Source organism: Synchiropus splendidus, chromosome 13 (assembly GCF_027744825.2).
Source record: "Synchiropus splendidus isolate RoL2022-P1 chromosome 13, RoL_Sspl_1.0, whole genome shotgun sequence".
NCBI lineage: Eukaryota > Metazoa > Chordata > Actinopteri > Syngnathiformes > Callionymidae > Synchiropus > Synchiropus splendidus.
This window is the reverse complement of record NC_071346.1, coordinates 10533313-10560274: the sequence shown is the minus strand read 5'-3', so window position 1 is coordinate 10560274 and position 26962 is coordinate 10533313. Positions and strand designations below refer to the sequence as shown.

The 26962-nt window shown below is 43.0% G+C and overlaps 3 protein-coding genes across 7 annotated transcripts; all 3 read left to right on the top strand.

Moving 5' to 3' along the window:
- Positions 1-1244: 1244 nt before the first annotated feature.
- Positions 1245-13862, top strand: LOC128769876 (carboxyl-terminal PDZ ligand of neuronal nitric oxide synthase protein-like). Its single transcript, XM_053883928.1, has 10 exons — positions 1245-1653; positions 2244-2315; positions 5004-5096; positions 5164-5222; positions 5292-5400; positions 7492-7615; positions 7912-8030; positions 10310-10471; positions 10539-10707; positions 10960-13862. The coding sequence occupies exons 1-10, from the start codon at positions 1549-1551 to the stop codon at positions 11451-11453; spliced, it is 1506 nt and encodes a 501-aa protein (XP_053739903.1). The 5' UTR covers positions 1245-1548; the 3' UTR covers positions 11454-13862.
- On the top strand, positions 11338-24094 carry LOC128769875 (discoidin domain-containing receptor 2-like). 4 transcript variants are annotated; one of them, XM_053883927.1, is made up of 17 exons: positions 15244-15385; positions 16751-16841; positions 18536-18638; positions 18718-18955; positions 19205-19352; positions 19599-19701; positions 19788-19971; positions 20073-20313; positions 20415-20474; positions 20672-20808; positions 20885-21095; positions 21162-21379; positions 22134-22261; positions 22324-22530; positions 22595-22829; positions 23280-23429; positions 23588-24094. In XM_053883927.1, the coding sequence occupies exons 2-17, from the start codon at positions 16766-16768 to the stop codon at positions 23720-23722; spliced, it is 2574 nt and encodes an 857-aa protein (XP_053739902.1). In that variant the 5' UTR covers positions 15244-15385; positions 16751-16765; the 3' UTR covers positions 23723-24094. The 4 variants fall into 4 exon arrangements, with proteins under 4 accessions (XP_053739901.1, XP_053739902.1, XP_053739898.1 ...); XM_053883926.1 differs by lacking the exon at positions 15244-15385 and adding an exon at positions 11338-11480 and having other exon boundaries at positions 16754-16841; positions 20885-21379; XM_053883923.1 differs by having other exon boundaries at positions 20885-21379.
- Positions 24095-24265: 171 nt separating this feature from the next.
- LOC128769572 (3-keto-steroid reductase/17-beta-hydroxysteroid dehydrogenase 7-like) lies at positions 24266-26915 on the top strand. 2 transcript variants are annotated; one of them, XM_053883393.1, is made up of 9 exons: positions 24266-24456; positions 24790-24993; positions 25107-25199; positions 25264-25378; positions 25531-25725; positions 25836-25940; positions 26337-26393; positions 26470-26568; positions 26643-26915. In XM_053883393.1, exons 1-9 carry the CDS (start codon positions 24422-24424, stop codon positions 26775-26777), a joined length of 1038 nt encoding a protein of 345 aa, XP_053739368.1. In that variant the 5' UTR covers positions 24266-24421; the 3' UTR covers positions 26778-26915. The 2 variants fall into 2 exon arrangements, 1 of the variants encoding a protein (XP_053739368.1); XR_008416404.1 differs by lacking the exons at positions 25836-25940; positions 26643-26915 and having other exon boundaries at positions 25531-25805; positions 26470-26523.
- The last annotated feature ends 47 nt before the right edge of the window (positions 26916-26962 follow it).

Here is a 26962-nt window from a genome sequence, read left to right as displayed (position 1 = left end):
GATAAGAAGAAGTTGCAGTAGTTGTTGTAATAGTTGCTGTAGATACAGAAAATGTTTTTAGTAGTAAATAGGAACAGAATACAGTACATTGTATGCGTTTGTATGCATTGCAAAATAGCTGTTAAATCAGCAACACTATTAGAAGTATTTCGAAAAGTAATGTTGGCAATAGTAGTGGCAGTACAACATTTGTAGGAGGAGGAGGAGTAGCAGCAGAGGTAGGAACATTATGACAATACTATTGTTAGTTGTGGTCATAGTTGTTGAATTAATAACAGCAGTTTTAGTATCTGATGTTTTTGTTTTGTTTGTTTAGTTCTGGAAGTAGGATTGGCTTTTAGATGCAGAGCTGATGGTAGAAAGCCGTAGAAGATGAGATATTTTTCAATGAAGAGGTGAAGAAATCAAGGTTAACAAAAAATTGTTTTGACGTATTACAAGCAAATGTTCACTCATGGAATTAAAATAAATTAAGGAATGATTGAGTGAAATAAAATAACAATATAAAAGAACAATGTCAATACAAATGTTTAGCACTTTCTGATTCTTAAAGTCATTTGCTGCCATTCATTACCCACAAGTGTTGGCTATAGACTCAGAGCAGACCTGTTCAAAGCGGGGATCACAGGCCACTAAACTCAGCTACACTAAAACTGCCTGGCCTGCATGAGAACTAACTTTTCTTTAATAATGTAACATTATTTGATGTATTTGTTAAGACTTTCTCTAAATTTGTATTCTTTTTATTGCATTATTATTATTATATTTTCTCCCAGCATTTAAAAAACGTGTTTTTTTCATGGTTATTATGTGTATATATATATATATATATATATATATATATATATATATATATATATATATATATATATATATATATATATATATATATATATATATATATATATATATATATATATATATATATATATATATATATACACTCTCATGAGACAAACTACATCAAATGTATCAATGCTTTTGCAATAAATCGTTTTGAAGTATACATTTACATATTCACTCATGGTATTAAAAGAAACTAAAGACAAGATTGTGGGAAGTAAAATAGCAATAAGTGGAGGTGGTGATCTGACTATAATACTTTTTCTAAATGACGTCGTCATCGCAGCTTTTAAGGTTTAATCGCGTGTGAATCCGCTGGGTGGCACTTGTTTAAAGACGTGTTCTCTCCTGTGGCGCCGCTAGATGTCACACCACCAAACCCATCCTGACAGTCTGATGCTCCAGCGGGGGAGGCGTCTCATCCTGGATCCCGACTGGAACTCGCTGTCGCCCACCGGACCCGATCATCGACCACCGATTGATCAGGGCAGCTTCAGGGAGCTGCGAGTCACGTGCTGACTTTCGTGCGTCATCGGCGTCGCGTCCGGCGTTCGGCGTCACACTGAATGGCTCAGTAGTTGGTAAACACCGATCGGTGCTCTCCGGTTCATCCATCGCTCCATCGATCAGTCAGTCTAGACCTCCCAGATCTCCTCAGAGAAGGAGCCGGAGGAGGAGCCAGAGCTTCTCTCCCAAGCAGAAGCGATGCCCGGAGTCACCAAGTACAACCTGGTGGATGATGTTCATGATCTGAGGATCCCCATGCACAACGACGAGGTGTTCCAGCATGGGGTCTGCTTCGAGGCGAAGGTAGGACTGAGCGCCCTCAGGTCGAATCTGAGTCACTGGAAGTCCATATGAACTTGCATACATTGATCCATTTCTCAGCATTATAAAGACAAAGTTGGCTTCAATGCGAATACAAACTGACGCATGTTTAGCACTTTTATGGTCTGATTCTTAAAGCCATTTGCTAAAATTAAATACCGACAGGTGTTGACTATTGACTTAGAGCAGACCTGTTCAAAGCGGGGGTCACGGGCTAAACACAGCTCCCTCACTAAAACTGCCTGGTCTGTATCAGAACAAACTTTTCTGTTGTTTAGTTTTGCATTTCCAATTATTTATTATGTTATTATTATTTGGTGTATTTGTTAAGACTTTCTCTAAATGTCAATTCTTTTAATGCATTTTTTGGGATCTTTCATTATTTATTTTATTTTTTTTTTCCACCCAGCATTGAAAAAATATTCCTCATTAATATTGTATTTTGTTATTTGTTTCATTTTATGACTCATATTGTACTTGTATTTAATTATTTATTCAAGTTGTATTCTTTAAAACTAGCTGTGCTTCTCTCATGAGACAAACTACTGCAAATGTATCAATGTTTTTGGCAGTACATCGGCAGCTTGGAAGTGGGCCGACCCGGCAGCAGAATGGAGATTGTCGCCGCCATGAGGAGAATCCGAGTAAGATGTTAAAATGTGTCCTTGAATCACAGCATGTCGAGGTGACGCTTACGAGCCGCTACCTTCGCAGCAGTTTAAATCACAGCTGGATTTACACACAGCTCCCAGGTTATATATGTGGGGTACTGTTAAACGAAATGGCGTCTCTGGAGGTGCCTTCACTCTTGGCAGGGCCATCGCCGCACTGATGTCCTGTCATTACATCTCGCCGCAGTGTCCCAGAAGCACAGCGAGCTGAGGATTTAGCAGCGTGTCGTCTAATCTGACAACACAAGTTATTGTGTCAGCAGAAGGTCATCCACATCCCCACTGACTCCAGGCAGCTCTAAATCCACAACACCATACTGTTAAATGGTTCTTTGGTTCAACACAAATTGAGTTTGTAGGAATCTGACAGGCTCAGACGTATTTGTAGAGCATCTTTGGAGAAAGTATATTTTTCTTATGACTCAATAATACTACAAACAAAAGATATTACAGCAATATACCCTACAGAGATCGTCATTTTTCTGTCGTACTTTCTTTTTACTGTTGCATTTCAGGTGTGAACAGTGTGCACCTGTAATTGTGCAAATGTGGCTGCAGTGATTACAGCGGGAAAGAAACTATTTTAGGCCAAAAACGCACGAATATTTATGGCACAGATTTTATTTCCAGCACAATGCAGGCCCTTAATACCCAGAATGCACCAGCAGGCATGTTGGCCAATTTTCGTGAAATAAGCCAGTCATGTAGCACATGTCATGTAGCAAAATCTATCTGGAGGACTGTGAGTACTGGACTTGTTCAACACAATTTTACGGCCGCCCCACCTTGGGGAGGCCACACCTCCAGCCCTCCCAACAAACTTCGCCTCTTCTCTTGAGTCAATTTCAGGCGATTATCAAAGACTAGCTGATCGATACTTAATAGTGACCAAGCTTATATATATATATATATATATATATATATATATATATATATATATATATATATATATATATATATATATATATATGCAAGTAAAATCCAACATACGGCCGGGATCGGTTCCGACCAACCAGCCGTAAGTCACATTGGACGTAAGGCGATGCGAGGGTTATAGGTGCTACTGTAGTGGTAGATGGCTGTGTGAGAGTGAGATGCTGGGATACTGTGTTGCTGTAACTGTCGTACGTGACGCCGGGCTGCTACGTGCTGCGGTGCTAGACATTGAATTAAAAAAAAAAATATATATATATATATATATATATTACTGAATCAAATGATACATACATTTAAACAACAAAATATTGTTTATTTTGTATCAGTTTAACAATAGCAGAATAAATCACGATGGTGGCTATATTCAAGTTTTTATATCACCTTATTTAAACTAAAGCTCTTTTCATGTCTTGAAAATATTTGTATAAGAATTTCAAGTACATAGAGAGTAGTGCAAACCCTGGCCATTGTGTAGCGAAAAACACCCCTGAACAAAAGCAAGATGCTTGATAGATGATAGATTGATACATTGACTGATTTTTATTTTTATTTAGTTTCTTTTTTTCAGTTTTTTCTTTCAGTTATCGGTTGTCTTCCATCCCACCACTAAGATAGACTGCAGGCTGACTATTTTAAATTACCTGCTGGTCACATCTGGCTCACCATATAGCCACATGTGACCCATGACATCAGTTTGTGATGTGTATTTTTACTCTCAGGAGGATCCATTGACTGATAAAAGAGAGGTATTGACGAATGAAGTGGAATGATTTCAAGGCTTAGTGTTGCTAAAGACTGGTCTTACTGCATCTGCGAGAGCACAAACGGCTCCTCTGGTTGTGGCTAGCTTCATGTGTGGAGTTGCTATTATGAAGGACACAAAGTGAAGGTGGCGTCCTTCGTTTGGGGCCTTTCACTCGAGACCGCTTGTGGAGAAAACACGCCCACGATACAGTGAGATGGATGAGCGGGCTAAGGGGATATGACAAGCTGTAGGAGGCTCATAAACAAAGGTTCCTCAGCGGATCGCAAGCTAGGCGGCTAAAGCCTTGCGTTATGATTGACATTTAGATAAGCTCAACAGTTGGTTAGCCTTCAGCGCCAAGCGTGGAGGACACGGCGGAGAAGCTAATGGAAGAGAATGATTCAGTTTTTCATTTACTGGAGAAAATCTTTCCACTGTTTCTAGACTGCTTATTGTTCCGTGCATATTTTCAGGAAATAGAGGACGACCAATGAGATTCTAGGATGTGGTGAAGGAGGACAGGTGTGATAAGGGAGGACGCTCAGGCTTTTCATTTCATCGCCTAAAAAATAGAAAAGAAAGTCAGTTTGGGTTGTATTTTGAGCTCTCAGATGAATTTCGTAAGCTTCTAAAGAATTTAATGACTAGTACACAAACGTTTGTTCTTGATCTGAAGCAGACAGTTTTGCTTGCTACAGCCATGCGGGAACCATCAGTAACCACGGTGAGGAACGAACGCGTCTTAAATCTGTCTGCTCCCCTCTGTGTTTGGAAGTTTAAACGGCGTCCGTGGAGGGAAACTGTCAGAGCGTCATGGTTTACTCAACTGCACATCCCCCAGGCGATATTTCCTCATCAGCGTGTCGTTCTTATTTTCCTGTCTGACGTTCATCCCGCCTGAAGATTTCCATCCAAACTCACAGTGTTTGCTATTATATAACCAAAACAGCCTGGTTAAAATTCCGATTCTTCTCCCACAGTATGAATTTAAACTGAAGAACATCAAGAAAAAGAAGGTCAACATCGTGGTGTCCACCGACTCTGTCAAAGTCATTCTGCGCAAAAAGAAAAAGGTCAGTGTTTTACTCGATTTGTTCGCTTGTGAAGATCTTTTTTTTCAATGTTCTCATGTCGGGACAGAGGAAAGGATGGACGTGGGACGAGAGCGCCATCCTGGTCTCGCAGGATCCCATACAGAGGTAGGCTGCAATCCACCCACACAGGTCACTCAAAAATGGGCTGACGCTTTTTTTTTTGCCCTTGATAAGGATTTTCTACGTCTCCCATGATGCTCAAGACTTGAAGATCTTCAGCTACATAGCCAGAGATGGTCTCAGCAACGTTTTCCGGTGTAATGTCTTCAAGTCAAAGAGGAAGGTGGGTTCTTCACCGACGTCCAGCGGGATCAAATGTGTTTAGTTTTCAAGTTTTGAATTGTACTGCGATGAAGTGGGGATTTCTTCTCCACAAAACAATGCTGAGGTGTTCCAACATCCTCTCTGCGACCTTGCATTCTCTTATCGATGTTTTGGTTCTGTTGCGCCAATTTCACTGGCTCTGCCTTGAAATGTGTGTGGCAGTCAGAAGCCGGTTTTCCTCCCTATGTCTCAAAGCCAATTGTCCTTGAAGAATAATGACCGAGCTTCCATCCCTTCACCATGGATACCAGCCGGACGGCGACTTAGCTGATAGTGAAGTCCCATCATCCCGGTGGGAAGGGATGTGGCACATTTTTAATAGTATACTTTCTCAGTACTGCTGAGCAAACACCCGCCTAATTGTCGGCGACACGGTCAAAGGAGCCGAGCGCTCTCCCTGGGGTCCCGTGGCTTTATCTGGCTGCTGCAGCCGGGCACGAGGCGCAGTAGGAGGAGATGGACCATCTGATAAGAGGAGATTTGATTCACTCTCATCCCTACAAGCTGCCGCCCAGCAGGACTTTCAGCGTCAGCCTGGTTCATCTAGAGCTTTATACATGGACTTCGGGAGCACACAAAGACGTTCTCCTCTCTTTAATTCCGCCGTATATTTCGGTGACATATTGGATTCGAATCCCTGCAGCAGGAACAGCAAACAATAATGCATTCATTTGACATAGTTCCCTCCACATTTAGATCACTGAGGAAGTGAACGTAAGCAAAACCATTAGTGAAGAATAGCTGCTCTAAAAAGCCATTTTTCCTCTAGAAGACCAAGCCTCAATGTAATGAATTAGCAGCCAGGCTTGAACATTTTAAAGGACTCGCAACATTCTCTTTCTCCAGTGGCGAATAAGTCTGCTCCTCGTATGAGGGGGAGAAATATCTTCACTGCCATCTTGCGTCTGAGTCTCGGACTTGATGGCTGCGGGGGGTTGTGCACCACGCTGTTTAAAGCTGTGCTCTAAACTGCGTTAAACAAACGGCTGAAAAGGTATTTCTTCACAAGAGGGTGCGTACCAGTCGCTCTGTCTCGGGAGGGTAAACACTAGTGGGACGCTGACATTGTAAACATGGTTTATATTTATTGAAGAGCTTTTAAGAGAGAATCTGAATTTGTCTCTATTATGCAGTGTGTAGCCAAAAAGCAGTGTGAAATAGTTTTGACTTCATTTAACACGTAGAAAACTTCTGTTGTTTTGGTATTAATAATTTTAATTTAAGTGGACCATACACAATGCGTCCACAGGGTAACGCATGACTAGTGATGGGTAGGTGAGGTGTCATGAAACAGTGTTGCAGGGTCAATGAAACTGTGTCATAATTTTCATAGGACACTAGATGGCGCTCTGGTGAGGTTTCATTGAATTTGTTGTTCAAATCCAGCAGACAGCGCCATCTGGTGGCCTCTGAGAATCAGGACACTGTTTCATGAAGCCTCATGTACCCATCCAACCTAGCCCTGCCCTCTATTTGTTAAAACAGCATTTAAAACATTGGAGGAAAATAATAAAATAGACATTCAAGAAGACAGATTATCTGGACAATATCAACATAGAATATGGTTTTCGAGGGATTAATTTTTAAACACACTTTGCAGTGCTACATATAACCTACTGACACTTGTCTGGCGCCATAAACTGCCACTGCATTTGTTGGCCTGCAAGGTTTTTTATGGGAATGATGGGAATACACAGTGAAAAACTGTGCTATGCGCATGGAGAATGTTGAGGTTTTCCTGTTGCTTAAATCTCTGATCTTCCTGTCACTCTCCAAATGGCATAGTCGAGGTATAACAGGTGAAACTCTGGCACCCAGGAAGGCTTATTTTGGATGATATGATGTGAACTGAGGCAACTTCTTTCCCACCGTAACTTTGCTTTGAAAGATTCCCTCCTCATTTTCATCACATCTCCTGCAGGAACCCCAGTCTGCCACACCCCTTTCTCATCTCGCCCTCATTAGCTGTGAACTGAACAGAAGAGTTCACCTCCCTTCACTTCCTCCCCTGGCGAGCCGCACTCTCTCACATTGATTTATTGTCTCCCAGTCTCAGGCCGTGAGGATCGTGCGGACGGTGGGTCAAGCATTTGATGTGTGTCACCAGCTGACCCTGCAGCAGAGCCCCGACAGCCTGGAGGAAAAGGAGGAGAAGGCTGAAGATACAGGACCAGGTGACTCACATCTTCCCCCCCCCCAGTCAATCCAACAACCCCAGCCTCTCCCTCCTGCTTCTGGCACCCATCTGTCCTCTTTCTGTCACCGACTTCTCTCAAACGCTTTCTTGCCGACAACTGCTTGCAATTTCCAGAGAAAAGATGTCATTATGTTCAAGGCTCCTCGCCGTGCTGTGACTGCATTTTCCTTGTTGTGCTGCCATCCATCAAAGCCTCAGCCACCTCTTTGTTTGCCGCACTTCTGTGTGAATATGTGCCGCTCAAATCCTTGTCGACGTGTGTGATTTCTGCAGCCAAGAAGAAGCTTGCACTATCGGAAGAGACGGACCTTGAAGCCTCAACAGAGGAGAGCATCGATTGTGTCGCCTCTACAGACACTCAGAAGAAAGACAAGGTTCACGTTGACGGAGAGGTGACATCCTTCATCTGTTCATTGAGATAGCAGTCGCAACGGCAGCACAAGGTGCATGGGGCCCAAGAACTACCTTACACAAACAGATATAGCTCAAGAACAGTACAACCTAGTAATCTCCTGATGTTCTTCTTTCTCCGTTCTCTGTTCAGCTCAGTCCTAGAATACGGAAGTGAGCCATTGACCGTACTGGTACTAATACACTGCCCCCCATGGTTTCAGGTGGTAATGCTCCGTTTGACCTACATCTTTAAGCCTAGTGGAAGAAATACATACGAAATAAACATAGAGCACAGACAGAAAACTCCTGTAACGTTGAGAATAAATGGGTTTTAACCCTGAATCTAAAACCAGAGTCCAGACACCTGGTCACCCAGCAGTCGCCAAAACTAACTGTTATTGTAGCTGTGACTTTCCACCAGAAACGACAAAACAACATCCGCTATCTTTGTGGAAATATAGTGCAGTACATAGGTTAGATCCCAGTTAAGATATTTGCCTTTTGGCTCAGCTCTTTCTTCACCAGTACAGATCGATACAGTGCATGACAGAAGAAGATGCACTGATCAAACCCCCAAACATTTTTGCCCTCACAGGACATGTCAATCTAAGGGTTGGTCTCTGACTTGGATGAGTCAGTCATGAGTCCGGAACAGTGACATTTATACTGGACCACTTCATTTTGGAAAGAGGAAAACTCTCTCACACCGTCTGCCTCTCAGAATTCTGTCCGAAATATGATGAACCAAACACCGGAGGAATGGATGCGTATGACAGATGTGCTGATGTCTAATATATTTGTGGTCATTTGTCAGGGGTTCGGTGTTTGTTTGCCCCCCCTCCCCTAACGCATATGGCTTCGGTGTATTGATGAAGCACATTTCTACTTCTAATTATACCGCTACTCTCCATCAAATCTGTCAGACTGTGGAGAACAGAACTGGGCCATTGAGAGAGGACGACGTAATGAGCTGCTCAGTTTCCTCAGTTGATGGTCCTAAAAAGCCGGCATTAAAACGCTGTTAGGAAGAGTGATGGAGTGGAACAGTTTGACGCGGTTTTAAGCTCAGTAAAAGGCAAAGGCAACTCTTCTAATCCAGGGCTTAGGAACATATCAGGGCGGAGGTCAAGGGGATAGAGACAGAGGGATCGGCTTCTGGCGGGCAGTTCATTTCAGAGATCTGATCCGTGTTCCCCGTATCATGCTCATTCGGACAGATTTTCATGTTTCAACACCATTGTTTCATTGCTTCCTCAGTTTACCGTTCAGCTCAGTTACTCATCCCTCCCCAGAGTACTAGAAGCAGTATTGACTGTGTATCTCTCAGATGACTAATGGAGCTCATGGTTCCTCCTTTTTAATTCTCTGGCGAAATCTATTTATGGAACTGATAAACACACAGTGCACCCTTGTCCTGCTCATCTACTGAATCCATATTCTCTTTGTGGACTTCATGCTTCAAGCTGAAAACTGAGTTTTGGGCTTCCTCCTTGACTTCACCTGGAAGAAGCAGATGGTGTATAGATGAATCATATTTTCTAGATCATATTCCAGGAATAACCGAGTAAGATGGTTTGTGTGGAGGGATTGGACTCCCCAAAAAAGGTGCCCTCAGATGCCAGTCTGTTATGTTCGAAACGCGGGGCGGAACCCAATTGGAGCGATCTAAGAGTCACAGGAGGCAAGCGGCGAGTCAAATACAACGGTTTAATAAATAAAACAAAATATACAACAAAAAGCATCACCGAACCGGGAGAAGACAACAGAAAATAAATCCAACGGAATGAAAAGCCGTGTACCACACAAACAGGAAGGAAGGAGGGAGAAACAAAAGGGGAGTCAAGGCTACAAAATAAAAGTACCCTATTAATTCACCAAATCCACCATCTTGCGATCTCACTCTTCATATTCTTTCCTCCCTCTGACTCAACTTTGCTTGCCTCCACTCACAGGTTTATGAGCTGGGCGTGATGTTTTGCACATTAAATCTATGGAGAAATCTCATTATAATTTATTAAACAAAAACTGTTAGTGTTTCTGCAAATATTTCACACAACATTCCGTTCAGTTAATTTGCTGAATAATAGATGATAAATGCCACAACGGAATTTATTATTAAATGACTCATCAAACTTAATATGCAAGTTTATGACTCATTGCGGTGTGTAATATGTAGCAGACGCGTTATGACATCATGCATGTTTAATGTGTGTTTATTCCACTCCAGACTTTATTCATTTATAACTACAGTCAGTGTGCTTGTGTCTTTCTGCTGCAGGTGTGTGAGGACCCCCCTCTTCTGCTGAACTCGCCCGTCCTCGCAGCATCTGCGCCGGGTCAGTCTGCTGTGGAGGCTTGCTGTTCTGTAGAGCAGCAGGTCCAGCTCCTGCAGAAGCAGCTGCAGCAGCAGGAGCAGCAGGCGCAAGCAGCAACATCACAGGTTCTGATCCTACAGATTCACCAGCTGCCAATGAACCACTGTTAAAGTTTTGATCTGGTTGGTCTAGGTCCACACGCTGCAGGAGCAACTGTCTGTGGAGGTTCTTGCGCGGACGGAAGCCCAGACTAGAGTCCAGCGGCTGCTGCAGCAGAACACCGACCTGCTGAGACACATCTCGCTGCTGGTCAAGCAGATCCAGGAGCTGGAGCTTAAAGCCGCCGGCCAGTTAACCTCCAGTGAGTGAAGTCTTGTAACGTTTTGCTGTAAAAAGCTCCCCTGTAATATCTGTCACGCCCTCAGAATAGCAGCTCATCCATCTCCTCCACATAGTTCCATTTTTCATCCACCTCTGACGTGTAATTCATTATAATCAGTGCGGCACACTCCGGTGATTCATGGTTCTTCCTCGGCGTCTCGGGCCGCGGCGGCCTTGGATGAGCCCATCATGTCAGCAGCTGCATCACCTCAAACTTATCATCTTTCCTCAGTGGGCTCCCAGGACAGTCTTCTGGAGATCACGTTCCGAGCTCAGCCAGCGCTCACGCCTTCCTGCAGCATGGCGGCGTCAGCATCTCAGCAGCAGGTCTGCGAGAGCTCCTGGGTGTCGTCCCTGGCCAGTCCTTGCTCGCCGAGCGCAGACACCAGTCCGCTAGGGTCCACCGGTGTTCGACTGGAGTGCTTTCGCTTTTCATCCAGGGGGCTGGAGAACCAAGAGCCAAGCCAAGAACCTGTGGTCAGCCCAAGCGACGGAGCACCCGACGACAGCATACTGCTCGGGGAGCAAGTCCTGGGGGCCCTGGAGCTGCTACGGTTCCGAGAGTCAGGGATCGGATCGGAGTATGAATCGAACACAGATGAGAGCGATGACCGGGACAGTTGGGGGCACGGAGATGTCGGCCAGGGCGACAGCTCGGCTCGACTGTTCAACGTTTTGAATGCGGACAGTCTATCGGACTCTTTAGGGGAGGAGGCCGCCGTCTAGTCAGACTGGACTCTTCTCACACTGAAGGTACGGCTGAGAATGACGGCTACATATTTAGTTACCAAAAATCCATCAAGTTTCGGGGAATAAAAAGACCACCATCCAGGTCGGTGAGGAAGTGGTGGCTGGGTCAGCAAACCAATAGCTTGGGATGTCTGGAGGAAAGAGCCGTGAATGGAAAACTGGTATATATGTGTGTGTGAGTGTGTGTGTGTGTGTGTGTGGTACTGTCAATAACTCTAGTCATTACATTTGATCTTGACACCATTGATTCTACCACTGTAAATGAGAGGGGTATCGTTCTGATTCCACGACTCCACTCAACTAAAAGTAGATCCAGTTGTCACTAGTAGTAATGGCTAGATGAGGCTTCGTGAAACAGTGTGCTTATTTTCAGAGGCCACCAGATGGCGCTGTCTGATGTAAAATGTTACTTTCACAACTAATTAAAATAACACAACATTTCTAAACCAAGAGCGCCTTCTAGTGGCCTCTGAATATCAGGACTCTGTTTCATCGACCCTGCAACACTGTTTCATGACACCTCGTCTACCCATCACTAGTCACTAGGGAAGTGTGGTCCAAACACGTCATATATTGATGTGAAAAACCAACTAGGAACACAGACGACAGGCAGCACTGTGAAACTATTTAAAAATATTTGCAGTAAGGGTTGAAAAATGTATTTATAAGACATATAAAATGTGTCAAAAGTCATGGCCCGGGGGCCGAATCTGGCTCGCCAAATCATTTCCTGTGCCCCAGAGAAACATCAGGAGACCCATCAAATGAATTTATTTCCAATTTATAGTGCATTAAAAATCAGATCCTCTATAACGTATGTAGATATCATGACTCATAACAGTGTAGATATGACCACAATTTGGAAACTGGTCAGTTACATTGATGCCCATGATACAGATTTTTTTTTTACTTTTTAAAGTAGTTTACTGCCTCCGTGGGCCAAGGTATTGTCCTTGAAGGTATCAATATCAGTGAGTTGTTCTGTGTAGCATTTAATGCTCAACAAGTCACAATGTTGATGGTACAATATCCAACACTATGAATGTCACCAATGCAAGAATAGAAGTTTTGCTTTATGACGCTGTAAACGGATGAACAGAGAATGTCGATGGGCAGCTACATGACTAACTCTCGCTAGCATCGCGCTCACCTCAGATTCTTAATGGCTCAGCAAATACTTTACACTGAAATAATGAGCAACGGCTCGAATACTCTTTTATGCTGAAAGCTTTGAAGCATAATTGCTTCCGGAACAATCGGGCTTTTGCTCTTGAAAGCCGCATTGGCTAATTTAAATGTTCTCTGATGTTTCAGATGGTGATACGCATCACTTTGCAACAGTGAAGAACAAAGATTGTTTTGTTCTGTGTCAAATTAGCAAAAGAAATATTAAGTTTGTGGAAGGAATGTCTCAAACTTGATAACTTTGCGAGACGGAGAGATCATTTAAATTGCAGATGGTAGCACGGCCTCAAGCTCCTCCTCTGAGTCAACCCCTCGAATGAAGCCTGTTTGTACATATTTTCATAAGAATACATTTCGCCGTTTGCCTTCATGCACTGAACTGTGAAGTACTAGTATTCAGGACTATTTCATACGTACTGTAAGTCAATATCCAAAGTCCGTTTCAAATGTTCGCTTCGGTGACCCGGTGCTGTAAATACCTTTTCAGTGTTTTGCGGTGCGATATGAATGTACCCGTGAGCATGTTTAACTGTAAGTACAGGAGTGTAAATGTATCTCCTCTGGTCAGTCGACACTCAGCAGCACTGTGACTTTGAAACAACCACCACGCCCAAAGGAAGACAGCTCCACTTGAGGCCGTCCACATGACACAGCCCTCGACTCTGTGTTCAACTTCCTCCCCAAATCCATCAACCTCCCTCTCACTCTTTCCTCTGAACTCTCGTAACTTTTCTCTCTCTTTTCCCGCTAATGAAATGCCAGCTAATGATCGAAGGGGAGCAGGCGCTTCCAAGTGTCTGGTCGTGGAAGCGAGTGCCCTTTCTCAAATGGCTTGTGTTTCTGTCGCGCCTGGCTGAGTTCAAACTAATCTCTGGAACATTTCCATGGCTGATTTGAAGCGAAATGTCTCCTTGCTAGCGCTGACATTTCAGAGAGAGAGAGAGACATGGTGCGACTTTGAAACACCGATTTCACAAATCGGGGGGGAGATGAATGAAGCCCACCTACGCCTCGCACAGTGCAACTGCTGACGTCGGTGGTGGGCAGAAACCAGCCGTTGAAATCCACTCTCATTTGCATAATCGTATTTCGTCTTCTTTTCTCTCGCAGCTCATTGAAAATTCGCTGACAAAAGTGTATCACCAATATCTCTCTCTGAGTGTCAAGAGATATTGACATCAAGAGCGTCGGTCGTTTGATGAAAAACAAACACAATAAAAGACCTGTGATGTCATCATGCTTTAATGTGAGTAATTCCAACACACATGAGATGCAGTCGTCCTGCCATCCTTCTGCTTTCCAACACATCGAGGGGGCAGCACGCAACGCAAAGAGGTCCAGAAAATGTCCACAAAATTCAGATTTATTTGGAATTCTTTGATAGGAAAAAGTAGTTCTAACTTAAGGTGACACAAAAATAGTGAACTGGAGCGAAGAGTTTGCACTTCCTCCCTATTGTTGAAGCTTATCTGCATAGATTCTGGTGTCAAATATTAAGATGTGATATTAAGTTAAACCTGGTTTAACCAAAATGCAATGTCTGGTTTCCCTCTATTCTTTTAGCAAATTCCCTTTAGCCTGCATCAATTTTCAGGAATTTTCCAGATCAACTCTTACATTTATAGCGTCCACATGGTGCAAAGCTTAAAGTTGAGCGGAGAAGTGTCTGCCAGATGAAGCATCTTGCTGGACGGGATTTGGCCCCCAGGCCTTTAGTACGTCACGTGTTCTAGGGAAAAACGCAGGACCACAAAAAGATATTGTCTCCTGTGTCACATGGGTCTGACCTGGAGCCTCCCTCGAGCCAGAACAGTACCTCAAATGACCCGATCTTAGACAAGAAGGAGAGGACGGAAGGTTGAATCTGTTCCCATCCTCCCTTTGTAACTTACTCATAAGGGCCAAGGGACAAGGATAGAAGCAGGTGAAATGAGTCAGCGTGCATTACCACCAGAGCCCAGAGGGGGAGCCAGAGGGGTGAATTATTACTTTATAATAGACTTGGACAAACAAATAAAGCGAGGAAGACGTGAAAGACTGAGTGGACTAAAGTGAGAACAAGACCACCGAGCGGTGTAGTCGACAGTAAACAAGTATTGCCCCTTTACAAGTCAACCATTATAATGAAAAGCTCTGTGATTCAGGCGCACCGGAGGCGCTGCTCACCGCCGTCTCATCCTACTGTATTAGTCAGTGCGTCAATAAAGCTCAGTACCTGCGGCTGCGCACGTGACTGGGCCTGCGTGTGTCTCTGTTTCTGTCCACAGTGATGCATCCGTGTGAATTAGTGACTCATCCAAGTGCACATCTCCCACCTTCACAAGTCAAAATGGACAGAAGAACGTTTGGCTAAAAAGGCTTGTTTTCGTCAAGAAGGAGTTCGGCGTGTTTTCCTCAGTAGGAAAACTGCAGCTCAAATGGAAGCAGACAGATAATTCCACCCTGCCACTGACTCTGTGAGCCATAATGGAAACCGCTTGTGGATCAGGTGGAATTCTGGGAGTCCGGTTCAAGTCAAACTCTGGAAGCGTGTTATTTTCTCTCCTCATTTCCACCAGTCACAGCGACTCTTACATCAGCCTTCATTTCGCTCTCTCCCTGGTCTCCCTCTCTCTTCCATTCCTGGCTGGTATTTTGGAGGAAGAGGTCGGCCTCCCGGTGGAGCTGGAATATTTACCCAGACACATGGTTTCGTAAAACGAGAGAGAGGCAGAATTGTGGAAGTAAGTCACCCAAATCCATTTCTCTTGTGCTGCATGTTGCATAGAAACTTCTATCACATCATTATCAACTTTAACCTCTGAGTTTCACTGGTGCTGGATACAGTGCCATGCTACGACTACAGTCACTGTGTAAACTGGCAAAATACTTCACTGATACCGAGTGATGCTTATATACTCTGTATATATTATATACACTGTATTTTGCTATATCATGCTACAACACTCTTCAATACTGTGATCTGTACTATACTGTTGTGGGCTGCTGAATAGTTTTTTTTTCTTTCTATGCAGTACTATACTACGCAAGAATTATACTGTATATACTTCACTACTCTGCGATGTGTTGTCTAATACTAATCTGTCCTATACTATACTATACTACAGTACACTGTACTGTACCACACAGTAACATACTGTTCTACACCACACTACATTACACTGCATTGCACTATACCGTTCTATACGATACCATAAACCCGATTCGAAACTACCATCCTGTACATTACACGCCACTACACCACACTGTATATACTATACTACACCACATTACAGTACAGTACACCACACTACTCAACACCATACTATCCTATATTGCACCAGATATACACTATAATTACCAATGTTGCGAACAGAAAGGAAGCACCAGGTGCACCACCTATATATGGTATATGCTATACCACCCTACTCCACAGTACCCTACACGTCACTGTACTGTACCACACAATAACAATACTATTCTACACCATACTACTCTATAGCAACGTCCTACATTACACTACATTATACTATTCTACACTATACCATAAACCCTACTCTAAACTACATTACACAGCACTACACTTCACTGTACTATACTATACTACACCACACTACTCTATAGCATTCTACACTATACCATACTGTCCTACATTACACTAGATTGCACTTTACTATTCTATACAATACCATAAACCTAAACTACATTCCATGCCACTACACTGCACAGTGCAGTGCACCACACTACAGTACAGTACCCAGTACACTTCACTGTACTGTACCATACCACGCTCTTCTACACCATGCTATGCTACGACTCTATACTAGCAGTTCCAGGGTATTCTATACAAGTGACTAAACTTTGGTATTTGGTTCGACTAAGCGGCTGTGACACAGTTCAATAGCTGCCAACTGCTGGAAAAGTTTTTAAAGTTGATACTGTTTGTGTCAGCAAATGTTTACATTTTCTCACAATATATTATCATTACAGTTGTTCTTGTTCATGTCTGCAAGAGTTGCCATTACTTCCGTTAAAATGTGACTTATGACTCGCTGTAATTGCTGGTAATAACTATGTTATTAAGCGTAATTGGGTGTTGTGTTCACCAGCAGAAGCCAAGGGTCATGGACGTAGACCAGATCACCAAGCGTGTCGTCTTCATCCTTCTGGCGGCTGCAGTGAGATGTCAAGTCAACCCAGGTCATGAGTCACCAGCAGCTCTTCCTTTTCATCTGTTCAGTGTGTATGTGGTTGAAGGCAGTTTTTGGTAGAATCGCAGCTTGGCTCAGAGGTTAGTGGGTGAAACGGAGAGTCAAATCTCGAGGTATATCTCTGGTGTGCCACATTCATTGACAATCATGGGATTTGCTCGGCGACAAGCTGGAGAAGGAGCTCAGTCTTTGGTGGGTGGGCCTAATGTGTGTGTGCGTGTGTGTGTGGTTTGCCTCACGGTCAAACAGCAAATACCCTCCAAACAGGCAGACCTTTCACAAGCAGGGGACACTGGCCGAAAAAAAAGCTAGAAATGTAAAACATTTGCAGGTAACACACACACACACACATGCAGTCACTGCACATTCCCTCTATTTTCACAGTCAAAGGCGTATTTGTTCTGCTGCACCCTCAAGTATGTGTCAGCGGGAAGGTGAATAAAACATAGACCACCACTAATTACCCAGCAGAGAAAGCTGCACGCCTCCGAATCATCGCCGTGATTTGAAAATGTAGATTCACTGGCTGTCAGGCAGATGTTCAAAACAGAAACGCCAATGTGCCTCACGTGGCCGCAGCAGCTAATAAACGGAATGAGAAGTAAGAATCTGGCAGAGCAGAAGCGGCTCGTGTCTCATTCTGCTTTCACTGGCACCTACACACTGACGCCTCTGTTTGGCCTCAGAGGCCGCGCAGGACGGCAGGAAGGGAACCGGGGGGAAGGGAGGCGCCCTGACCACTGAACACGCCACTGCACATGTGTAAATACACAACACACACTGCTTTTAAAGGAGAGTTGTGACTCTCGCACGTGCAAACAAACACAAGTCATTCAGGTCAAGCGACGTCTAGATGGTGCCAACTTATAAACTGAAGGGAGATTTTTTGGTATCTCAAAATAGTTTTGTTAGAGATCTTTTGAAAAGAAAAAAAAATAGATATCTAAAAAATTCAAAATGTAATTATAAAAAATATATATGTACAAATTTTGAACATCTCATAACTAAAAAAAAGCTCTTGATATATAATAATAAATAATACCAAGATACAGCTGAAACATTATTATTGTAATTATTATTATTATTGTTATTGTTATTATTATTTTTTTTATTATCAGTAATAATAATAAAATTGTTGTTGTTCTTGTTATATTCTTATTATTTAGATCAGATTAGATGATAAAATTCTACAACAATACTAATACTAATAATAATCCAATAATAATAATAATAATAATAATAATAATTTCATTTCAATGTGTTTTTCAATCTTGCCACTTTAAAAAGCAGAAACCATCCCATGTTGTCTTGAAAGCTTGTTTAAGTAGAGTTTTTTTTAGAGTTTTAGTATGCATAAGAGGTGAATAAATCAGTAACAAATGTACATTTTAAAAGCCACTGAAGAACACTAATTTAGATTGGTGGTAAATAATACTTTGTGGAAAAGAAAAAGACTCACGTTAGATATATAAAAGGTAAATTATGCACAGCAGGGCTGTTCACTGATGAAAACAGAAAACAGAGGAATGGAAAAATTCTATGTTTTAAAAGTGAAGGTGAACTTAGCACAACACTTTTACAGTGTTAAACTGTAAGGCAGGTGAGCTGTGGGTTAGCTTGTACTTCAACTTCAGGCTTTATTTGGAGGGATCATGTCTTGAGTAAGGCTTCATGTTTCCACAGAAATGTGTCGCTATCCTCTTGGAATGACTGGAGGCCAGATTCAGGATGAAGACATCTCTGCATCCAGTCAGTGGTCCGAGTCCACTGCAGCCAAGTTTGGAAGGTACATCTGCTATCTGAGTTTTAAAGTAGTGGCTTGTTTTCACAACAGAAAAACACTGAAAATAATAATACTGAACTAGGCTGGACTTTGATAACGGAGACGGGGACGGAGCCTGGTGCCCAGACATCATGTCGGAGCCCGACGGTGTCAAAGAATTCCTGCAGGTGGACCTTCGCTCCCTGCACTTCATCACCCTGGTGGGCACTCAAGGTCGGCACGCTGACGGCATGGGCAATGAGTTCGCCCAGAGATACAGGATCAAGTACAGCCGGGACGGCACCAACTGGGCAGGATGGCAGGACAGGAAAGGCAGGCAGGTGAGCGACTTCTCTCCCTCAGGTGTCATCGCTGTCTCCAATGTAAAGATGAAATACAACAGGTTTTCGGCTCTAGCGAGGTCAGTGTGACACTCTGAAATGTGGCCATTTTGTGTTCCTCGCTCTTCTTCACCCAATATTCTGTCCTTCTGGCCCCTTTGAAAAATGACTCCCCCACTTTCTAGGCAGATATACAGCTCCTGGCAGATTGATCCGGCGCTCTATTAAATGAAAAGCCTGTCTCGGCAGGTGATTGAGGGGAACAGAAATGCGCACGACGTGGTGCTGAAGGATCTGGAGCCTCCCATCATCGCCCGGTTTGTGCGCTTCATGCCAGTGACCGACCACTCGATGATCGTGTGCATGAGAGTGGAGCTCTACGGCTGCGAGTGGCTGGGTACCGCCAAGTTTGCTGCATGTTTATGTTTATTATTAAGTTTATTAAGTCAATGTTTCAGTTCCTGCAACGCCAGATGAAGGCAGAGCTTTCAGATGAGAAGCCTCAGGGACGTGGGATTTAAATGTTTTCTGCAGGGAGCGGATTTTTATCTGGGAAAATTTGGAATATGTGTCCAGTTTTCTATTTGACAAAGGTCATTGGGACACAGTTTGAAGCCTTGCTGTTTATTTCCTGACGTTTTAGATGGCCTTAAAAGCTACAGCATCCCAGATGGGCATCAAATGATCTACAGAGGGCTGGACGTCTTCTTCAATGACTCGGTGTACGATGGATCATCTGGGGAGCGGTCAGTTTCTCTTCGAATTTAGGGACTGAACTGCATGAGATTGTGCTTGTATTTATTATGTTCATTCTTATAAATGGCCGGAGAAGGCTGAGCAAGGGGCTCGGCCAGCTGACCGACGGCACCTGGGGTCTGGATGACTTCCTCCACAGCCACGTCTACGGCATGTGGCCCGGCTATGACTACGTCGGCTGGAGCAACAGGAGCTTCCCGAAAGGCTATGTGGAGATGACGTTTGAGTTCGACCATGTGCGGAACTTCACCTCCATGAAGGTAGCATTCGTCTGAAAACATTTGCAATTCAAAAGCAACTCTGAGGTGAATGAATTCAACAGGCTCAAGCATTTTTAAACCCAAGCTGCCTCCCTCTCCAGGTTCACTGCAGCAACATGTTCACCCGAGGGGTGCGGCTGTTCCGACAGGCCACCTGCTATCTGCGCTCGGGAGCAGACTGGGAGGGCGACCCGGTGTCCTTCAAGCCTGCTGTTGACCGCGTGAGCCAAAGAGCTCGGTTCGTCACCGTGCCCCTTGGGGACCGCACAGCCGTCGCCCTCAAGTGCCGATTTCACTTCAGCGACCTTTGGATGCTGTTCAGTGAGGTGGCCTTCCAGTCAGGTGACAGCTGGAACTGACCACTTCAGTGAAGTGGGACGCAATCTTTAATACACGTCTGAAAATACCTTTAAGTTTGTTGACCTATTCCCGTCTTCCTGCAGGCTCTGCTGTGTACAACACGTCTCTAATATCTCGCAAACATCAAGCCAACATACTCCCAGGTGAGCAGCAGTGACGTTCTGACCCGTGTTATTCTGTATCTAGAATGTACTTGCTGTGTCAGACTGGTTTGCTTCGCTGATCCAACAGTGCCTCCTGCCGGCCACAGTTATACCACAAAAAACTAGCAATAATTTATGGCAGATTGTGAAGGATTATAATTGCTTAAATTGAGACGGATTAAATCTCTTTTTTCCAGGCGAAGATCCAACCCATAAAGTGGACGACAGCAACACCCGGATCCTGGTTGGCTGTTTGGTGGCCATCATTGCCATCCTCTCGGCCGTCATCGTCATCATCCTGTGGCGCCAAGTGTGGCAGAAGATGCTGGAGAAGGTGAACGTCCACGTCTGCAAGCGGCCTCTTCAACCTCTCCTCATTCATTCTGTCGACCCCAATCCCTCCCAAACAGGCGTCCCGTCGCATCCTAGACGACGAACTGACTGCTCGCCTGGCGCTCCAGACTCAGGCCTTCTCCTTCCATCACTCCTCCCTGTCCACTGACAGCGGCTCCTCTTCCAACTCCACTTACGAGAGGATCTTCCCCCTCAGCTCCGACTACCAGGAGCCGTCACGCCTCATCCGGAAACTGCCAGAGTTCGCTCAGTCGACGGAAGACTTGAGTAAGACAGAGCAATCTTTCCTGTCGCGCTTCATCTGCTGCACTTGTAATGTGTGTTCGGCATCAGGATCCAGCAGCTGTCAGAGACTCCTCGCAGCAGGCGGCGCTGACGGAGCTCCACACTACGCTGAGGCAGACATCATCAGCCAGCAGGAGGCTTGTGGTGACAGCGCCTCCTCAGTCACCGCTGTCAACATCTGTGCGGACACAGACTCCGCCATGAGAGAATTCCCCAGAGAAAAACTCACCTTCAAGGAGAAGCTGGGTGAAGGACAGTTTGGAGAAGTGAGCCTGTGTTTTGTTTGATTGGTTTTTATTTATTGTTGTTTCTTTATTTGAAGCAGATTTCAGGGTTTGCTTCCTGTGTCCAAGAAAACACATCAAATCAATAAAACAGTTGAATAATAACTTAAGTCATTATAAAATTATTTTAAGAAAATTTGTTTTAGAATTTCAAATAATATTTTTTTTTTGTGTTTTTTTATGTTTATTACATTTTATCAAAAAATATTTTGCTACAGAAAACATGAATTATTTCGAAAATCAAGATTAAAATGTTTTAAATTGCTATAATAGTTAATATAGGATACAAAGCAATATATTTAAAATCACTTTTCCACAAATAAAGTTTTAAATAAATAAATAAGCATTTCACCATAACAAATGAGGTACAATATTTTCATCATCATCATATTATTATTATTATTAGTAGTAGTAGTAGTAGTAGTAGTAGTAGTAATATTGTTGTTGATGATATTATTATTATTAGTTATTTGATAATAATGTGGGGTTTTTTTTAAGAAAGCACTTTTGTTTTCTTTATCCCATAAAAATGATGTTTTCACGCATATAAATACGGTCAACAATCAAATGTAAAGCATTTGATTCTAAACGTATTGTGCTTATATACTTATACAATATATACTTAAATAACTGCAGAAGCCTGTTCTGTTTAAAATTTTTGAATAATTTATTATGTGATCCTCCTACTAAGGGTGGCAAACAATATTTTTTGTGTGTATTTTAATGTGTTTTGCAGGTCCACTTGTGCGAGGCCGAGGGAATGCAGGACTTCTTGGTTGGAGACATGTCTGAAGATGAAAACAGTGGCTCTCTTTTGCTTGTGGCTGTTAAAACTCTGAGAGAAGATGCCAACAAGAACGCAAGGTAAACATTGAAGCTACTGCCATATAGTCCGTTCTCTTCACGGTTCCTTAAATCTGCTCTAGGAATGATTTCTTGAAGGAGATCCGGATCATGTCTCGGTTGCGGGACCCCAACATTGTCCGTCTGCTGGCCGTATGTGTGGACACGGACCCTCTGTGCATGATCACGGAGTACATGGAGAACGGTGACCTCAACCAGTTCCTCTGCAACCTCACACTAAAGCAGGATTCTTCTGAAGATAAAGCAGAGAAGGAGAAGGGCGTGGTCAGGTACCTGAACACGTTCAACACCTGTCCAACATATGAGTATTAAAGATGTATTCTCTCCCTCCAGCTACCGTGAACTGATGGGCATGGCCATGCAGATTGCGTCCGGTATGAGGTACTTGTCCTCTCTCAACTTCGTCCACCGCGACCTGGCGACACGCAACTGTCTGGTCGGTAAAAACTACACCATCAAGATCGCAGACTTCGGCATGAGTCGAAACCTCTACAGAGGGGATTACTACCGGATCCAGGGTCGGGCTGTTCTTCCCATTCGCTGGATGTCCTGGGAGAGCATTCTTCTGGTACACATCACTGCAAGCCATAATGACTCTGTTATTACTCTGCCATCAATCTGCATAATAAAAACCCCCTCTCTGCAGTGCAGCGCCTTTAATCAAATTCACAAGATATATTGGGAGCGGAAGAAGCAATGAACACCAGCAGATCATTTCCCACCTCATATGTTTTGAATTGAATTCATTATAATCTGAATGACTTTCTGTCGCCACATTCACAGTGAATCTCTACAGCCGTACCAAAATTGGTTTCACTATTCAGTCGCGTTCATTTCCATCTTAACTTCAGCATTTTATTCTGCATATTTTATTATACATTATGTATTTTCCAACAAGTTATCTGATATTTTTCAGTAATGCATGCATTTCTTTCTGTAATATTTTGTTATTTAGGAAGATTATTACATGTTTACAATTTTTTTTTTTTTAATATTTAATTTTTGCCCAACTTTCCAGGGTAAGTTCACCATGGCCAGTGATGTTTGGGCCTTTGGTGTGACTTTGTGGGAAATCTTGACTTTGTGCAAGAGGCAGCCATATTCTCAACTCTCGGATGAGCAGGTCATCGAAAACACCGGAGAGTTTTTCCGGGACCAGGGAAAACAGGTTATTTATTTATTTATCACTTTTTTCATCATTTTCATCAGTCTCAATTGTGTTTTTTGTTTGTTCTCAGTGTCTCTTCCATTATGGCAAATATCTGTCTGTTGCATGCGTTGAATTTGCAGGGATTCGTTCTCTCATAAACAAAATGCTGTGTGCAGGTGTATCTGCCAAAGCCGCCGTGTTGTCCCGAGAGAGTGTACAACAAACTGATGCTGAGCTGCTGGAGAAGAAATGCCAAACAGAGGCCAACCTTCCAAGAAATCCACAACCAGCTGATGGAGAGTCTCGCATAGCAAATCTGGTGTTTCATGTCTTAGTCTGTCCTTTGTTATTCTGAGATAATGCTTTCAAAATAAATGACTGAACAAAATGAATGATAAGGAGGCTGTAAATATGACTATTAACATGACTGATGCATCTTATATAAACATTGCGTTGTACATATCTGAATTAAATTATTGATTATATTGCTTTCAAATGGAAATGCTTTGTAATTCTATATTTTTAACTCAATGCATTACGATGTAGTTTTAAGATATCTCACCAGCAAAGTTTTCTTAAATATAAATTTGCTTGAAATCTCAAAAAAAATAATAATACGTTTACAATGACCAGTTTTATTTTCTGTTTTACAGTATAAAAAATGAGCACATTGTTCAAATGTAAAGCCGAAACTTTTGTAAATTATTTGCTATGAATAAAGAGAAGTCCAGGCTTTATTTTATTCGGTATATATTTCTGCATATTTTCGACTCAAGTTTTGTGGTTCGCTTTTGTTTGCTCTGGGTTTGGCCCACTTTGCGACCCGTAAGTCGATTTTGATTGGTCAGCAGTTTGTTGACATCCAGTCACACCATGTCGGTGCGCGTACATAGGCTGGTTCCCCGATCTACTGTCGAACGATGGGCTAGTACATGGCCGTAACCGAATCCAGAAAAACGTCCAGAACTTTTGCTTTTGTACAGATTTCAGGGAGGGGAAAAAACTGAGACATGGAGCGAGTTGTCATCGTGACGGGTGCTAACAGGTAAGCTAACTAATGCTCGAACTTATTATGGACTTATTATTATGGATAATTCACCTTTAATTATTTATTATTAACCGAACAGATATTAGCAAATACGAGTAAAATATGGAGGAAGTCTGGAAGAAACTGTGTTTATACTTTCACTCCAGAGGTTTAAATAAAACAAAAAATAAAATATATAAAGTTTTAAGTTGTATTATTTTCTTTTTTCAAGTTGGTACAGCTTGTCATATTTAATGTTTATTAACATTTATTTGTCTTCTTACTCCAATAATTTCGTGCTCCTATTATATGTAATATATTAATGCCATACTGTCTCCGACCTGTCGGCAGTGGCATTGGCCTGGCCCTGTGTGAAAGGCTCCTCACTGAGGACAGCCGGCTGCATCTGTGTTTGGCGTGCAGAAACCTGCAGCGTGCCGAGGCTGCACGCTCTGCCCTCTTGACCTCTCATGCCAACGCCCATGTGGATCTCCTGCACCTGGATGTGGGCTCTGTTCAGTCAGTGCTGGCTGCTGCTGAGGAGATCAAGACAAGGTCATCATACTGTGATGCAGTATTGAACTAAAACGCCTCAGCTACACACTGCTATCACTTTACTCCAGTCCAGTCTGGATTATTATAACACATCAGTATTTGCTTATTTGCAGGTACAGCAGAATCGACTTTTTATATCTTAATGCGGGGATTATGCCCAATCCACAAGTGGATATAAAGGCTTTCTTCAAGGGCCTGTTCTCCAGGTCAGTTTCACTCGTGGCTCAAGTACAGACAGTAACTGACTGTAATTCCCTGACTGCCATGCAGGAACGTCATCAACATGTTTGCAACGGCTGAAGGTCTCCTGACTCAGCAGGACCGCATCAATTCAGACGGACTCCAGGAGGTGTTCGCCACCAACCTCTTCGGTCATTTTGTGCTGGTAAAGAAAAATGATGGGATTGTTTCCGATTGATCCATGTCATTTTAGCTCTCAGACACAGCCATGAGTGAAATCATGTTACTGGCTAAGACTGACATTTTCAACTCTGTTGCTTCACGCTGTGACTAATCTTGATGTTTTTGCCCGACCAGATCCGAGAGCTGGAGCCCCTGCTTTGCCAACCACATCAGAAGTCACTGATCGTGTGGACCTCTTCAAGTAACGCCCGCCGATCTGCCTTCAGCCTGGAAGACATCCAGCACAGCCACGGCTCTGAGCCGTACAGCTCCTCGAAGTACGCTGCGGACATGCTCAGCGTGGCTCTCAACAATCACAAAAACCAGCAGGTCAGGCCAGTTTCATGTGAAGAGCTGTGGGAAGTACAAATGCAAGTGACTGGTTTGATGTTCAACCGCAGCTACAACAAGTAAGAGTCGACTTGCTTTGTTTTTCTCAGGGGCTTTTCTCCTCTGTGATATGTCCCGGACTGGTCATGACCAATTTAACATATGGAATTCTCCCCTCCTTCTTCTGGACTCTAATCATGCCCATCATGTATTTGGTGAATAGATTTTAATCTTTACTTTTTTTCACCACTCTTCCTGAAGAGTCTTACAAAACGTAAATCCTTATGAGTGAGATTTATTTTATTTATTTTTTTTTTACATTGTCATTTATTTATTAAGTGATAAAATATGTTGCATTTTGAAATTACATTTTTACTTTTTTAATGTTTCACATTTTCCTGATTTATTTAATCTGTTTATAAATGTATGAGGCACTATTTTTAATTCCATTTCTCTTATCTTACTTGTTTTTAAATGGTGCATATAGCTGTAACTGTCGTCCGTGTTTCTTGCATATCTATTTCACAAATGACTTCATAGATTCTTTTTCCACCAAATGATTAAGAAAAATATCAACAGATCACAATTTAATTGATTTTCTGCCTCCCCAGATAAGAGTCTTCACCAACACATTCACACTCACACCCTATAATGGTTCAGAGTCTCTTGTAAGTCGTGAGTAATTCATTTAAAGACAGCGCTTCCAGCTGGATTCAGCCATGTTCTTCCTCCTCCTCTTCTCAGCACTGGCTGTTTCGTCAAAAACCAGAGTCTCTGGACCCGAGGGTAAAATATCACAGCTTAACATCAGGACTGGGAAACTGCTACACTGCTCCCAGAAAAGTGAGTAGTTATAAAGTCTATTCATTTTTGCTTCTTCTTCTTCATGTTTCTTGGTTTGTGTTTCCATGTTTCAGATGGATATTGATGATGACATGTCTGAGATATTCTATCGGAAACTTCTTGAGCTGGAGAAGATGGCAAGGAAGAAAGTGACTGAGCAAAAGGCGGATAAAGACGCTTGTGACCAGATCCTCAATGACGTAGAGTAAACATTCTGTTTACCCATTGAAATATAGTGGGGAAAATTCTCACAATTGGAAATGTAATTTGTGTATTTCTACTTCACATGTAACATGTATGAACAGATATTAATACTATTTGATAAATAAAGTGACCTGCACTGCAGAGTCCAGCACGTCTTTGTGGTACATTCAGCCATTTTGTAGAAGATTTA

What these genes read in the sequence shown, in the direction of transcription:
- LOC128769876 (XM_053883928.1), top strand. Translation starts at nt 1,549, where the DNA reads ATGCCCGGAGTCACCAAGTACAACCTGGTGGATGATGTTCATGATCTG. An exon ending in CCGCCATGAGGAGAATCCGA is followed by an intron (nt 2,316 to 5,003) that starts GTAAGATGTTAA and finishes CTTCTCCCACAG; the next exon opens with TATGAATTTAAACTGAAGAA. An exon ending in CGCAAGCAGCAACATCACAG is followed by an intron (nt 10,472 to 10,538) that starts GTTCTGATCCTA and finishes TGGTTGGTCTAG; the next exon opens with GTCCACACGCTGCAGGAGCA.
- LOC128769875 (XM_053883926.1), top strand. Translation starts at nt 16,766, where the DNA reads ATGGACGTAGACCAGATCACCAAGCGTGTCGTCTTCATCCTTCTGGCG. An exon ending in ACTGCAGCCAAGTTTGGAAG is followed by an intron (nt 18,639 to 18,717) that starts GTACATCTGCTA and finishes ATACTGAACTAG; the next exon opens with GCTGGACTTTGATAACGGAG. An exon ending in GATGGATCATCTGGGGAGCG is followed by an intron (nt 19,702 to 19,787) that starts GTCAGTTTCTCT and finishes TGGCCGGAGAAG; the next exon opens with GCTGAGCAAGGGGCTCGGCC.
- LOC128769572 (XM_053883393.1), top strand. Translation starts at nt 24,422, where the DNA reads ATGGAGCGAGTTGTCATCGTGACGGGTGCTAACAG. An exon ending in TTCAAGGGCCTGTTCTCCAG is followed by an intron (nt 25,200 to 25,263) that starts GTCAGTTTCACT and finishes ACTGCCATGCAG; the next exon opens with GAACGTCATCAACATGTTTG. An exon ending in GCTACACTGCTCCCAGAAAA is followed by an intron (nt 26,569 to 26,642) that starts GTGAGTAGTTAT and finishes TCCATGTTTCAG; the next exon opens with ATGGATATTGATGATGACAT.